This window comes from Dreissena polymorpha, chromosome 4, assembly GCF_020536995.1.
Source record: "Dreissena polymorpha isolate Duluth1 chromosome 4, UMN_Dpol_1.0, whole genome shotgun sequence".
NCBI lineage: Eukaryota > Metazoa > Mollusca > Bivalvia > Myida > Dreissenidae > Dreissena > Dreissena polymorpha.
In genome coordinates this window covers 127253968-127267831 of record NC_068358.1, presented here as the reverse complement: position 1 = coordinate 127267831, position 13864 = coordinate 127253968, and the positions used below count along the sequence as shown (strand labels likewise).

Sequence of the window (13864 nt, the reverse complement as noted above, 5' to 3'; positions counted from 1 at the left end):
TATTTATAAAAATGCATTTTTCGTTATAAAATCGACAGTTCACCTTTAACTGGTCCCCTGTTATTTGGTTGGTGCTGATGGAAGAATGATGCGCTATTAGATAAATTCATACGCAGCTTGTTACTGACCAATGTAAATTTGCTGAATTTTCGGGTTAAGCAAGAGCCAGGTAACTTAAAATATTATGGTATGTTTAATTGATTATTTTCCTGTTTTTGTTTCCCTACTATGTGTAATTTGCTCTTAACTTGATTATTTTGAGTTGGATTTTATATATACTGCTGAAGTGAAACAACAGGGCATTCCCGAATTTGAGTCAGACACGTCGATATGTTGACATAAGGCTGTTTTAGGCCACCTGTTTTCCTTTTATGATCTTCTAACTAAAATGATATAACTTAATTAAAATCCATCTACATGTTTTTATTTAAATTAAATTGATTGTCGTGCAAACATTCACAAGAATGGGTGGTACATATTAATTTGGAATATTCCATGTACAATATACTTAAGGGAATACCTCGTGAGCATTTTTTAAACATGACTTAACATAAACGATTTGAAAGAAGGATGGGTTAATGATATTTTTAGGACACTTACGAGTTTGCAGAACGGTTGAAGTTGAAACGAATACAATTTTAGGATTACAATGGTGATCTAATAAATCTGTGTTAATATGCATGGTTATTTCACAACTTATGGAAAATATACATCTCTGTCGCACCGCATGTTCGTGTAAACGCAACTTTGGTGTTGAACAACAAATTGCGGTTCGCACTATTGTGTTGAACATCAAAGAGCGTAACCTTAAGAATGTACTTATGTGTGATTTTGACTTTGGTATTCCTTGGTGCGTTGATTTTCGGTTTCAAAGATCATAAAATAAAACAGAATTTCAGTCGAACATCATTTGGATCACCTTTTTTTCATATATTACTGCATTTGTATCCTTGTTTTATGTGTTATAGGTGCTCTGAATATGTCTTGCGTTAGAAGTTTTTACGAGTATATAATATAATCATTAAACAGGCAAGATTTAACGGATTCATGTCTGTGTGAGATTAACGATTGTTGGTGCATTGAAAAACAAAGAATGGCAGGGTTACACTAAGATAACCGATAGGACTGAAACAAATGCTGTTTCTCAAATTAACGTTAAAGGCTATCTATACACAGTGCATGCCGAGATAATACAAATCTCTATTATGATTCGACGCGTGTTACAAAATAATAATTCACCATTTAATACAAAGAAGTTATTATTAATCTTAGTCAATGTTCAAATTCGACCAGACAACGCTAACGCTAATAGATTGACCTCGAATTTTAGTTATATAAGAAGACATATACGGAAGCAATAAAAAGTAACAGTATTCTTGGAAAAGATGATGCCCACAAATAAAACCCAGATGTCAGTATGGACAGCATTAGTGTTGACAGTGTGTTGGACGCATATTAACGGTAGGTAATTTAATATCAAGATACTAGATATTTAGACATTCGATTTTGTGTTCAAAGTTTTGTTTTTAAATATGTACTGAAAAACGTCTGGTTGTGTTACACACTTATGCTTATTTCACAAGCTAGCTAGTTGTATTTGCTTCATAACAAGTTAAACATTGCCCGTAGCATTAACCCGATAAAATGCAGGGTGACGCAATTACAGCGATTAATCATCAATGCATCGGTCATTGATTTTCCGGGAGAATGTCGAATGCGAAAACACACACAAAGAAAAACAGCCGTTTTCAGTAAAACTTACAGTGACGGAATCGTCTCAGAGAATCGATCATATCCGAAAAGAACAACAACAATTGCGACTGAAACGGTTGAAGACCGGCTTATGATTTCTTGTTAAATGATATTCACATTCTCCTAGGAATTGCGACGTGATATTGAATACATTGAGATAAACCACATTTATTTTATTGAAAAATAAACATTGCTTTACTAAGTTTTATGATCAACTATTTACAATGAAAAGAAGTATATCGTGATTGCTAGGTTTTAATATCACACGGTCGAATATCAACCGATATACAGGCGATAACTAAAATTAGATTCCGTAGTTTTTCCAACATTCTGTATCTACTGCATATTTTCAGGATGCAATAACACGAGCCCACTCCCTAACATGATTGGTAGATCTAGGGCGGACTTAGTGGACGCAAACTCACTCACACTCATACACGACTTTTATATCTCGTCTGGTTGGTACAGCGTAACCGTCAATGGAGCTCAATATCACATGCCTGGGTCAGATTATATGCCCGACGAGAACGCCTGTGGCACACATGAACCCATTTACCTGAAGGGTATGTATATTACGTGTATTATTTATACATTCATAACTTTACAGATTTTTTGTCATACAGCTATACAAACAAGATAAGTATTGATGCAGAGCATCAAAGGGCGTCGGGAATTTCAGTGTAAAAGGCACTCAATGAAGTTACATAGAACGATTTTTTTTTCTACTGTAAATATTAATATTTTGGCCGATTATTTTAAACAAAATAGAAAAAGATACTGGTGGTATAACCATTATCTATGATTTTGTGTTATAACCCCCAAATAACCATTATCTATGAATTTGTGTTATAACCCCCAAATAACAATTATCTATGATTTTATGTTGTAACCCCTAAATATTTCATAGTTCATTTTATTTACATTGGTTTCCTTTTTTTACTGGCATCCTTGTGCAGTTTTCATTAATGGAACAGAACTGTGTAGGTTTTAAAAAATCTGCTTCATCTTGTAAGCGTAATTTCATATTGTTCTCAACGTCAAGGGGAGATGATTCTGAACTTATTCCTACGTTGCTCATTTACGATAGGGGTTGAGTACTCATTGATATGAAAACACTGTAAACCCCCCCCCCCCCGACCCTCTCACACATATATTTCATGGGCATAATAAAAACAAAAAATGGTTACAATAAAACAGCATATTTATTTACACTAAAATTTCTACATTAAAACAAAAAGTTAACATAGAACACAAATAAAATAATTTGATTCTACTGGGGCTCGAACCTTCGTCCTCTCACATGTGAAGCGAGCGTGTAACCACTACACTACGGAACCGCTTGCAAAATCACCTTCTAACTAAGATATTAATATGCTATTAATAGTTGGTTTAAATGTAAACTCGGAAGTTTAAAAGCTGGATAGTGAGCGGGGTTAACGGTCCATACCAAAGGGTCCATACCACTGGCAAGATACGGGTCAGGCCTTCGGCCTTCTATATGTGGTTCTTAAAAAAACCTGTAGGAGGACTTGATAGTAATGAGACTGGGGTGCTGTGATGGTGCTCCTCATTGCATTATTGGCAATACATGTTGTAGTAAATGTAATAGGCACAAATGCAGTACTTATTTACACTAATTTACACAAAAAATCACTACTATGCAAGATATTCTGACCAAAAAATATATACATTGATCCGTAAAATAACTTCTCCTCCCATAAGCGAAAAAAAACGTATTACATACAAGTCGCCGCACTTCAGTGCGACGCTAATAAAGACATGCAAGAAACTCTTTCCTAATGTCAATAATATAATTTGAACAATACAATCATCAATCAATTAGGAAACAAAACGGAAAACGAAATAAAATAAGATAAAAGCACTTTACTACTTTCTTAATAACCTTACTAGAATTGTAAAATATTTATAACATTTTCTGCGGTGCGATAAATTGGTGATATGATACTTTTATAATTTGAAGCAAACCAAACTGAGCTCGACAACTTGAATGAAAACGGAACAGAAAAAAGTATGAACCTGTGCAAACGTACTGCAGTTTTGAAATGTGAAGAAGGCATGGACATAAAGGTCCGCAAATGTGGTACTAGTATCCAGTACTTCCTTCAACCGACAAACAGAGTTGAAGCATATTGCTTTGGTAATTATTTAGTCAGCCTAGTACATGCGTATGTCTGTTTTAAATTTATTATTTAATAATTGACATGTTGACATCATTGATATTCCAATTTTCACAAATGTTGAAATAAAGCATAATATGTTTTGTAAGATAAAAGTACCGTTTCTAAGCTTGAACTTTTTCTTTCAGATCCGCCAAATTTACAAGGAAAAGGTACTTATATAGTTAAAAAATGTGTATGTTGTGTAAAATAATAAAACAATGTCGCTTTTCTACTGGATATATTAACGTGCACATTTCCGATGGACACTATTGCCTTGTTGATGTGTGTGAAGTCATAATAATGTATTATGTATTAATGGTTTGTTTGATAGTATTTTTTTTCAACGAAGACTGTCGTTAATTTTATTTTAATGTATATTATGTTATAAATTCACAGATTTGATAGCATACCCTACGGACGTTGACGTAGGGGTGATAACGGTAAAACCTTCATTGGAGTTTAACGGCTCAACACCGTATTCTGTATTTATTTGCAACTTTAAGACAGAGCCAAATCGGTACTACACGATTACATGGTAAGCTCATAATCAATCGAGTGTGATTGGAATAAATTGTTTATATGTTTCAGAGAAAAATTCTTTCATTTTTATTTTTCACTCATTTCTGTTTTTCTGAGAAGTAACAAACATAAAATATACATTGTTACACATATACGCATGTTATAGTGCCAATCATGTTCGTTATTAACCTATTTTACTACCTATTATATTTTAAAACTGTAATTTCTTGTATAAACCGTTTAATAGTCAATTCCGCGAAATGTTCTTTTATCATGCTGTTATAACGAGTGTTGAACAATTGCGTGTACAAGCCGTCTTTTTATGAAGCCGATTCGTCGCAGGAATCTAGATACACTACATCAACGACGATAACAATATGTCTTACACCCAATATAAATTTTGTTTTACAGGAAAATTATACAAGACAATACTATTACTATAACACGAGAGGCAATTGCAGGAAATGCCACATTCCGTCTAACAGAATCGGATTTGAATGCCTACAAAATAATCATGGGTTTTAATGTACTTATTTCATTCTTTTTATCAATATATTTAGTTTGAACTATTTAAATTATATGAAAGGTTTTATATCGATAATGGCTACAAGTTTTAAGTTTGTATTTGAAAAATACTCCGTTATATAAACGATGTTGGATTTCGGAGACTACACCTCATATGAGCCGCGTTCTGAGAAAACTGAGCATAATGCATGTGCGTAAAGTGTCGTCCCAGATTAGCCTGTGCAGTCCGCACAGGCTAATCAGGGACGACACTTTCCGCTTTTATGAGATTTTTTTTAAAAAGAAAGTCCCTTCTTGGCAAAAATCTAGTATAGGCGGAAAGTGTCGTCCCTGATTAGCATGTGCGGACTGCACAGGCTAATCTGGGACGACACTTCACGCACATGCATTATGCCCAGTTTTCCCAGAACGCGACTCATATGATTTTAGATTAGATGTGGCGTACAGGTATCAGCAGCTCTTAATGGACAGAGAACACCACAGAAAGACAGTGAATATTATTTTGCTGGAATAAAGGTTGGTTAAAACATTCGCATTGTTATAGCAGCGCTTATATATATGATGAGTTCAAGACTATTTAACTCGTTGCAATTTTACTTAAACAGATCGCACTAGCACTTGAGTAATAATTTTACAATTTAATGTTACATATCTTGAATTTTTACTAAATCTAACACAAAACATCTCATACCTAGACCTATATAAAAATATACATTTTCAGTCGTACTAGTGCAAATTAATACGAGTGAATATGGATATCTTTTATTTATGTTATTTTTTTGGAATTTTTCGCATAACCATGCTAAATCCGTACATGTTTAATATATTTAAGCTTTAAACCGTAGAATTATTACACAAATGTCAGTTATGTATCGACACTGTTGAATTTGTTTACAAACTTCGGTTTGTTTGTAATTATTATTAAAAACACTTAGTATCGACACAGTATAAACCCAATATGTGGTGTATTACATTTCTATTATCTATATTTATAACTTATTGTGCGTTGCTGAATCAAACAAAACACGATGTAAATCTTTAAACAGAGCATGCGCGAATTTGTAACATGACACATCTAAATTAATCTGTACACGTCATGCCGTTGTTTAAAAGTACGCCTCTGTTGACAGTACCATTCTCGTATACAATACGTTGTATCGCTGATGTGGTATTCGCAAATGCAGTAAAATATGTCTATATAAAACTCAAATTCAAAAACGTGGTAAACGTGGCAATAATACAGATGGACTGGATATCGAAAGTACGTGATCTACTAAACTAGTCAACTAGTTTATTAGGTCATTATTACACAGATGTCACAATAGTATCAGGGTTATACGATATGTACCGTATTGATACATATTACGGATGGTTATTGTTTGATAAGGATGAGTTTTGGAACGAGCTATAGGATGTCAGAAATTGTATAACTTCACAAATATCGAATACATTCAGACTATAACAAGTATTGCTTTTTAATGTTGACATATATTTTGCAGGTTCTCACTCCTACTATAAACATCCCAAAAGGCGGATCTGGTACAATAGTGTTTCAGCTTACAGTTCCCGTCGGATGCAAATACAACCAATCAAACTTGTGTCTTCTAAATGTACACATGCGAAATCCTATCGGTTGTTCTAGTGGCGTTGCTATGCAGAAATGTGGACTTGACAATATTACTGTAAGTATTTATACTTAAAACGATGCATTGTATACTATTAATAGTTATTTTGTCGAACATAGATTGTTTTATTATTATTTAAAGCGTAAATCTTAAAATATAAAAGTCTTAAGAAGGATGATGTTAAATGTTACGACTGTACCGCGTCTTTTACTGTTTCAAACGGAAGAACATGAGTGTATTCCATAACAAGTATGGTGAGTTGGTATAGCTAGTAGAGGGTTCAGTTATGTTTTACCGTTTAGCATCACATCACGAATTGAGTTTTACATTTGAGAAATGGTTTACAGACCAACGATAACACGATCGTTAAAGATCAATCCAGTATGTAAACTTTTTAAAGAAGATCTTTAAGTTAAGGCAACACTTTTTGTTTTGGGTTGAAGCATTTGGATGGTATTTTAACTTAAAACAATACTACAAAATACATACAAAAAAAAAACAAGTAAAAACAGATCACAAACATAAACCATTATTTTCTGCTGGATTATTTGCTGGAGTGTGTAACAGTTGCCATGCTGAAAAAGTTGAGTCGAGGCATATAGCGATGTTTTGTATGCTTTTGCAACGACTTGTTTGCGACTGTTTCTAGTGACAGAAACATAACAAACATATTACATAGACACTCAAAAACCGAATGTACAATGAACGAAAATGAATATCTCCTTCATATAATAGCTCTATCTTTTATCAAAAGCTGCGTTGAGATAAATCAAAGCACACAAGAAATGCCCTTCTCTAACTGTATGTGATCGAATTCCTGATACGTATGCATTTTCAGCCGTGAACACGAACCGCAAATTAAAATGTCAGTCGCTTATTCTTGGATCATTTAAAGTCGCTTATTCTTGGATCATTTTAATTAAAAAAATAGAAAAACGTTTTACAAACATACAGTGCCACCCATTAAAAGAAGAAAACTAGTGAAAATGGCACATTCGGTTGGATTGTTATTGTTCGTCAGAAGTTTAATAATTTCAAAATTATCTGAATGATATGGGAAAGTATTCAATGTACCCACATACATTCCAAGAATCGAACTACATTTGACTCTGTGAACATGTCAATTCTCTATCCGTTTGGTTTTGATGTTTAGGATATCGCATTGCAAACTTGTATACATAAATTGAGCCAATCCAATTGCATGTATACATACCCTGATATTTCCATGAACAAAAAAACGTCTAACCAGAGTGTCCCATTGTTGTCCTCTTAGTATTTTGGATGACTGAAAGAACAATACAGTGAAATAGTTTCTACTTTGAGCTCACTTAGGCACAAGCCACTAGTGGGGATAGTTTCTGATTACCTATAACCCTTCGTCCATCGTCTATCAGTTACGTTTTGAAAGATTTAAGTGCCAATGTACAAACGCTCATTTCACTTGGTTAAAACATGTGTCCTTATGATATCTCGATCAAGTTCGATACCGACTCACATGAGGTCAAAAACTAGGTCACATTAAAGAAAAACATACTTTCGATCACTGTAGAATTCACATTTCTTTCCCAATCTTCATAAAAATATCTCCGAACGGGTTTTCGTATACTTTCCTTTGTTCCGGTTCTTTGAAACACAATTTTGTTAGGGAGCGGGGAATTGTTCATTATATTATTTTTGGAAAACCTTGTGACCAAAATCACTTGTGTGATAACTGTTGTTTAATCTTGATAAGATCAAAACAGGTGAATCGTTAAAACCTAAAATGACTTTTTATTTTTTATTTTTCTCTATAGATGTACGATAACCGATCTGTAAATAGTTGGGAGAAAGATACAAATTACTCGATGTCCATTTACAATATAGAGAAGTCGACAAGTGATCCGACAACCTTTACGTTACTGTTAATGCTACCAGAGAGAACCGATCATGCTATTTGGAGAGGCTACGAACTTACGCCTATCACAGTAAGTAGTATCAAATTAAACTTATTTGCATTTTCCAGTATTATAAAATGTAACTTGCAAACACATGTGAATATGCCTTGTTTTCATGCATATATTTAGGGGGTTAAACAGTACATATGATTTTAGTTTTATACTCTAAATTTCCATTCACGTGTGTCCTTTATAGAGAGTGTTAAGTTTTAAAATAGTTCGTAACGTTGTTACTTGTTTCTGAGTTAAATATGCATAATCTTATAATGCATACTGTTGTATTACTACTTGATTTGACCTTAGATTGTATCTACACTTATCCGAATATATCTTGGTTGCATATATCGGTACAAGGTGGTGACGCCAATTGTATTCCCTCACCTTTGTGTTTTTCCTGTGTTTGTTGACAATAGGAACTCGTGCTATAGTAAGAGTTTGCTGCTTTACTTGGGTTAACGTTAATAAATACCATCGTGATACGGTAAATAATATCATATAACCATTTGATGTGCATTATGGTTTTATACTTCGGAGTAAAATTGTGTATACAAGTTGGTAAATATATAAGCAGAATCTTCGCAAAGAAAGCACGATACATAACACTCACATCTGTTTTATTCAGGTATTTATTGGATCAAATATCAAACAAGGAACATGTCATAGCCGAGTTGATCCGCATATGAAAACAGCTGATGGACGGTAAAGGATAAATTTTATTCTATATACTCTTGACCAAATGTAACTGTTGGAGTTCAAACATTAAAATGAACACCTCTGATACATGTGCAATGATGTTCATACCCAGTTCGTAAGTACATGCGGGGTATCACACTTTTTTGTAAGATAACCAACACATTCTTTCAAACTTTGTCTTAAAGGGGCCTTTTCACAGATGTTGGCATTTTTTAACTTATTCATTAAATGCTTTATATCGATAAATGTAAACAATGGATCGTAAAAGCTCCAGTAAAAAATCAAGAATAACATTAAAAAAAGGAAAAGAACATTGCCCGGAACAGGTTTCGAACCAGTGACCCCTGGAGTCCTGCCAGAGCCCTGAAGTAAAAACGCTTTATCCTACTGAGCTATTCCGCCGTGTACACATACTGAACGTATTTTATACCTTATATAAGCAATCTTCGTAGTTCACAAAATTTAACGACAAAAACAGGACTCTCCAAATTATTCAATCGTTTCGCGTTGCAACGCTTTATAATTTTTAGGTTTTAAAATCGTCAAAAGATGCATATAATGGCTATATTAGACCATGGTAAATGTTCAGTATTACTGTTTCCTCACAAATATCATAACTTAAACGAAAATTTGCGAATCTGAAACAACTTTTTTCAATTTTGTCAATTTACCAAAGCGTGAAAAGATCCCTTTAATATTAACATTTACGGCGTAGCTCTCTGATATATGTTTGAACCAGATTAAGTGCGCACATGTTCATGTTTTAGGGAATGCAAAATTTCAAAACCGGTTCAAATCATTTATGACCTATTTTAATGATTATATGCTAAATTCAGAATGATATATTCACTCACCTCTAGCGCAATATGTACTTCCGTATTTTGACCTTTCTAAAAGGTTATTTAAGCAAAGATTATTTTCTAAAAAAACTAAGAAAAACCAGGTGAAGCATACAGTGTATTGACTTTTAATATTAAATGTTCAGCACGTGTACTTATATTCATTTCAAACATTATCCGACTGGATAAACATCATAGTGACATTGGCAAAGTTGCACGTAATAGAGGTTACTAATGAGACAGTCGGACCCGTTATGAATCGTACCGATGCTATCTGATTGTCCATATAAAATAAAGGCAATTATCAAATATCAATTATAAAAAAGTGGCAGTGTGTGATGTGTAAAATGAATAAAAGTGATGCATTTAAGGCAAATTTAAATCTGTTCATACGAAATTATATATTTGTGTGCGTTATGCGTACCGGACCTCGGCATATGGCCGAAAAGAAAGAATACTACGTGGCAAAGCGGGGGAGGGGTTGGGGAGGAGCTCATACTCAAACAGTACAGGACTGGGGTGTTTTGTTTGTTGCGTTTATGTGTTTTGCGGTTCGTTCTTTGGTGCTGTGTAGCACTATTTTGCAATTGGTCATTGTAATAAATAAAGGACTTCGTTCATGTCATTGAATGGCCCAGAATGTAGTTTAACACGAATGATGCGTATACGGTATAAGATATTGTATGACATAGATAGATCTGAAAAATTTTGACTGATATAAAATAATGCGCATAAACTCTTGCTTTTATTTTGTATTTTAATATTAATACAAAATGTTGTTACAATTCACCTGACAATTCATTAACCTATTTATCGTACTGTACTTTAACTGTTTTTGTCACTTAAGAAATTATGGGGTGGTATATTGTCGCATTATTATTACTACTAATATTACACACGAGGGAGTAAATTTTGAACAATTTATAGGACATGGTGTCTGACCTATCTAGTTTTTGAGAATTCTCGTTAACAGCTAAAAAGTGAAAATCGTAAATCCGATTGTTGTCTTGTAATTGCATCTTAAGTAAAAATGGCATCAACATAAATGTCAAGACAGTTTTTTTTTCTTAAAGTAATTTAATGTTTTACTTTGCAGTACGTTCGAAAATCAAAATACAGAGATGTGTCGGCTATACAGACATAAGACGTACAACATCAAGGTAGGCAAAAAGCAAAACCCATGATATTATCAATCGATTCTATAAGAAAGAATGTTTTCGTCTCATACATGCTGGAATGATGACCTCTTATTGTGACCAGGTAGAAGAAGAATATGGTCCTTGTAACAACAACAATGCAAAATGTACTTGTGGGGTGCGCATTCAGGCTGGAAGAAACGTATTCGCCATTGATGGGTGTAAGAAGAAATGGCTCATATACTATGTACAATGCGAAGGTACAAACACTTTGCGGGTGCATGAGAAGACGGCCACACGTTATGAGGTATGTCGTTTTTTCGACTCTGATAGAACTTTTAAATCATGATGTATAATAAAATAGCATAACTCTGTTTCTTCTTAATACCAACTGTTAATCAAATAAGCATTGCTGCATATGAGAAGCCGAGATTTTATATAATAAATAAGGGAAGTAATATTAAAATGACATATTTCGAAGTTATTCTTAACAGGATGACTACATTTTAACTTCTGTAATAGGGCAATTAACGTGGGTTGAATGATTTTGTCTCGGTTTTAATTTTAAGTTGTTGATATACAAAATTTATAATAAGCTTTATAGTCTTTATCATTTATTAAAACAAGAAACGTCACCATGTGAATCTTTGATGGTCAAATCACATTTATATTCATATATTTACATTTGTGCCAATTGTGATTTTTTTTTAAGTGTAAGGTTCGGTAGTCCGTGAAAACGGTTTCGAGGTGACCTCATTTTTAATCACTTTTATGTTAATGATGTATGAAGTTTATTGTATTTAATATTATATAAGTTATATCATCAATCTGTGAACAGGTTGAAGTTTACAATTTCATTCTAGAACACGTTCTAAAAGCAATATTCGTATGTATACATTTTCTTTGTGTTTATTTGTCAGATATTTACACCAATCGGAACGAAAATAGACGTAATGATGGATCCAGTGTCGGAAACGTACCTTTGGTTTATGAATGTTGAGATATTCATGTCACCTAGAGACTTCAATGCTACTGACGGGTTATGCGGGACCTACGACGGGAACTCTACCAACGATTTTAACAACGCAACAATACACAAAAAGAGCTACTGGTAAGTACATTTCGATTGACGAACGCCGTCATCCTTATTTAAAGTACACAAACACAAACGCACACTATAATTCCTTAATTGTCGTTATGTCATACTGGTATATAGCGCTTTTCTTAGATTGTTATGTTGTTTACAATGCAAATTAAATGGCGAGTTTATGAAATGAAGTCATACTGGTTCCCTCAATGGAATTTTTTGTTATTTATATCCTTATGTTCCAACGTGAAATATATACTTTTATGACTCTATAGCTTTAACGCCAATGACCCAAGCCTGTTTCAAACCTCATATGTGAAAGCCTTACAAGATTGGAATGTTGAGGAAACGTCGTATTGCGAGTGTCCACAAGGTCGTGACCCGAATGATCAGGGAGGGCCATATAGTCCTAATTGTTCGCTATTCACGGATATGGGTTGCAAGAATTATTCAGAAACAAAATATAATAAATGTGTTATAATAAAACGAAGGGATGTACAAAGCTCAAAGCGTATTAGAGAAATTAATCGGATAAGCAACACCTCACCGAAAGTTCAACATGAGCCAAACAAAATTAAGGTGAGATGATACTCATAATTTTTTTAAGTATTATTCCAATATTGATTCTTTTTATAGCCTCACTTTCAACGTGGAAGGACATATAGATTTGCCACTGTCTGTCATTCCGTCTACAATTGCGTTTGTTCCATTCTTCCGTTTTACCAACGGCTTTTTGAACCGCGCGTTAACTTTACAAATTTTGAAAAAATCAATTCCATTAACTCGATTCAAAAGTAAATACGCAAACATTGGTTCTAAAGGACATCTTTCCTACAAAAAAAAATACCGTATACACGCGATAACATAGACATAAAAGGAGTTTTGAGGCAAAAATGGAGTTAGGGGGCATCCGTTTCCTGCGGGCATATTACTAGTTCATTTCAAAGTGGTAGACCCGTTTTTGGAATTCATGAAAACAAACATTTTACTCCAAATCAAATAGTTACTGATTAAGAATATATAAAATACCACAATATGTTTCATGACAATTATTTTTAAACTCCAAATTAATTAGGCTTTCATATAACTATCAACACAAAGGTTGTTACTGCATGTATATGATGCTATTTTAATGATGTAAGACGTCCCCAATTAAGCGCGTTTAGTGTGTCTCGTCATGTTTCAATGCAGACCATAGAGCAGTAATAGATAGTTTGTTCAACCATGATATTAAAAAGACCTTGAAAACCGTTAGATGTCACGACAAAATATGAGTTTGTGCATGTGCAATGCTAACACTGATGTGAAATCTTTAACGAATTTGTTGGTCAAAGCCTCGATTAGAAATTTTGTAATGATATTTCTTTGAGCAGTTTATTGCAAAATATCTTATAAGGTTACTGAATAGACTATATGTGTTGGAGCTATCCGTGCATTCTGAACATATTGATATAATTATTTCATAATTGATATGTGGGTTGATCTGGTAATGAATCGTGTAAGGTCATTCGTTTAAACAACACCAACACGTTTCATATACGAGTTGCCATTCTGTTGCAGCGTTCAAGTGTTGA

General features: G+C 33.7%; 1 protein-coding gene and 1 long non-coding RNA gene across 2 annotated transcripts; both read left to right on the top strand.

Moving 5' to 3' along the window:
- The first annotated feature begins 1385 nt into the window (after positions 1-1385).
- On the top strand, positions 1386-7445 carry LOC127878770 (von Willebrand factor D and EGF domain-containing protein-like). Its single transcript, XM_052425298.1, has 9 exons — positions 1386-1461; positions 2106-2315; positions 3734-3910; positions 4079-4102; positions 4329-4467; positions 4863-4977; positions 5406-5492; positions 6476-6658; positions 7440-7445. The coding sequence occupies exons 1-9, from the start codon at positions 1386-1388 to the stop codon at positions 7443-7445; spliced, it is 1017 nt and encodes a 338-aa protein (XP_052281258.1).
- Positions 7446-8896: 1451 nt separating this feature from the next.
- Positions 8897-11186, top strand: LOC127876334 (uncharacterized). The gene is made up of 3 exons (XR_008047807.1): positions 8897-8962; positions 9158-9234; positions 11164-11186. It is a non-coding gene; the product is annotated as an uncharacterized LOC127876334 (long non-coding RNA).
- The last annotated feature ends 2678 nt before the right edge of the window (positions 11187-13864 follow it).

Bases quoted from the DNA above. Each gene is read 5' to 3' on its own strand.
- LOC127878770 (XM_052425298.1), top strand. From the start codon at position 1,386: ATGATGCCCACAAATAAAACCCAGATGTCAGTATGGACAGCATTAGTG. The intron at 2,316-3,733 runs GTATGTATATTA...TATAATTTGAAG, and splicing joins TGAACCCATTTACCTGAAGG to CAAACCAAACTGAGCTCGAC. The intron at 3,911-4,078 runs GTAATTATTTAG...TTTTTCTTTCAG, and splicing joins AGTTGAAGCATATTGCTTTG to ATCCGCCAAATTTACAAGGA.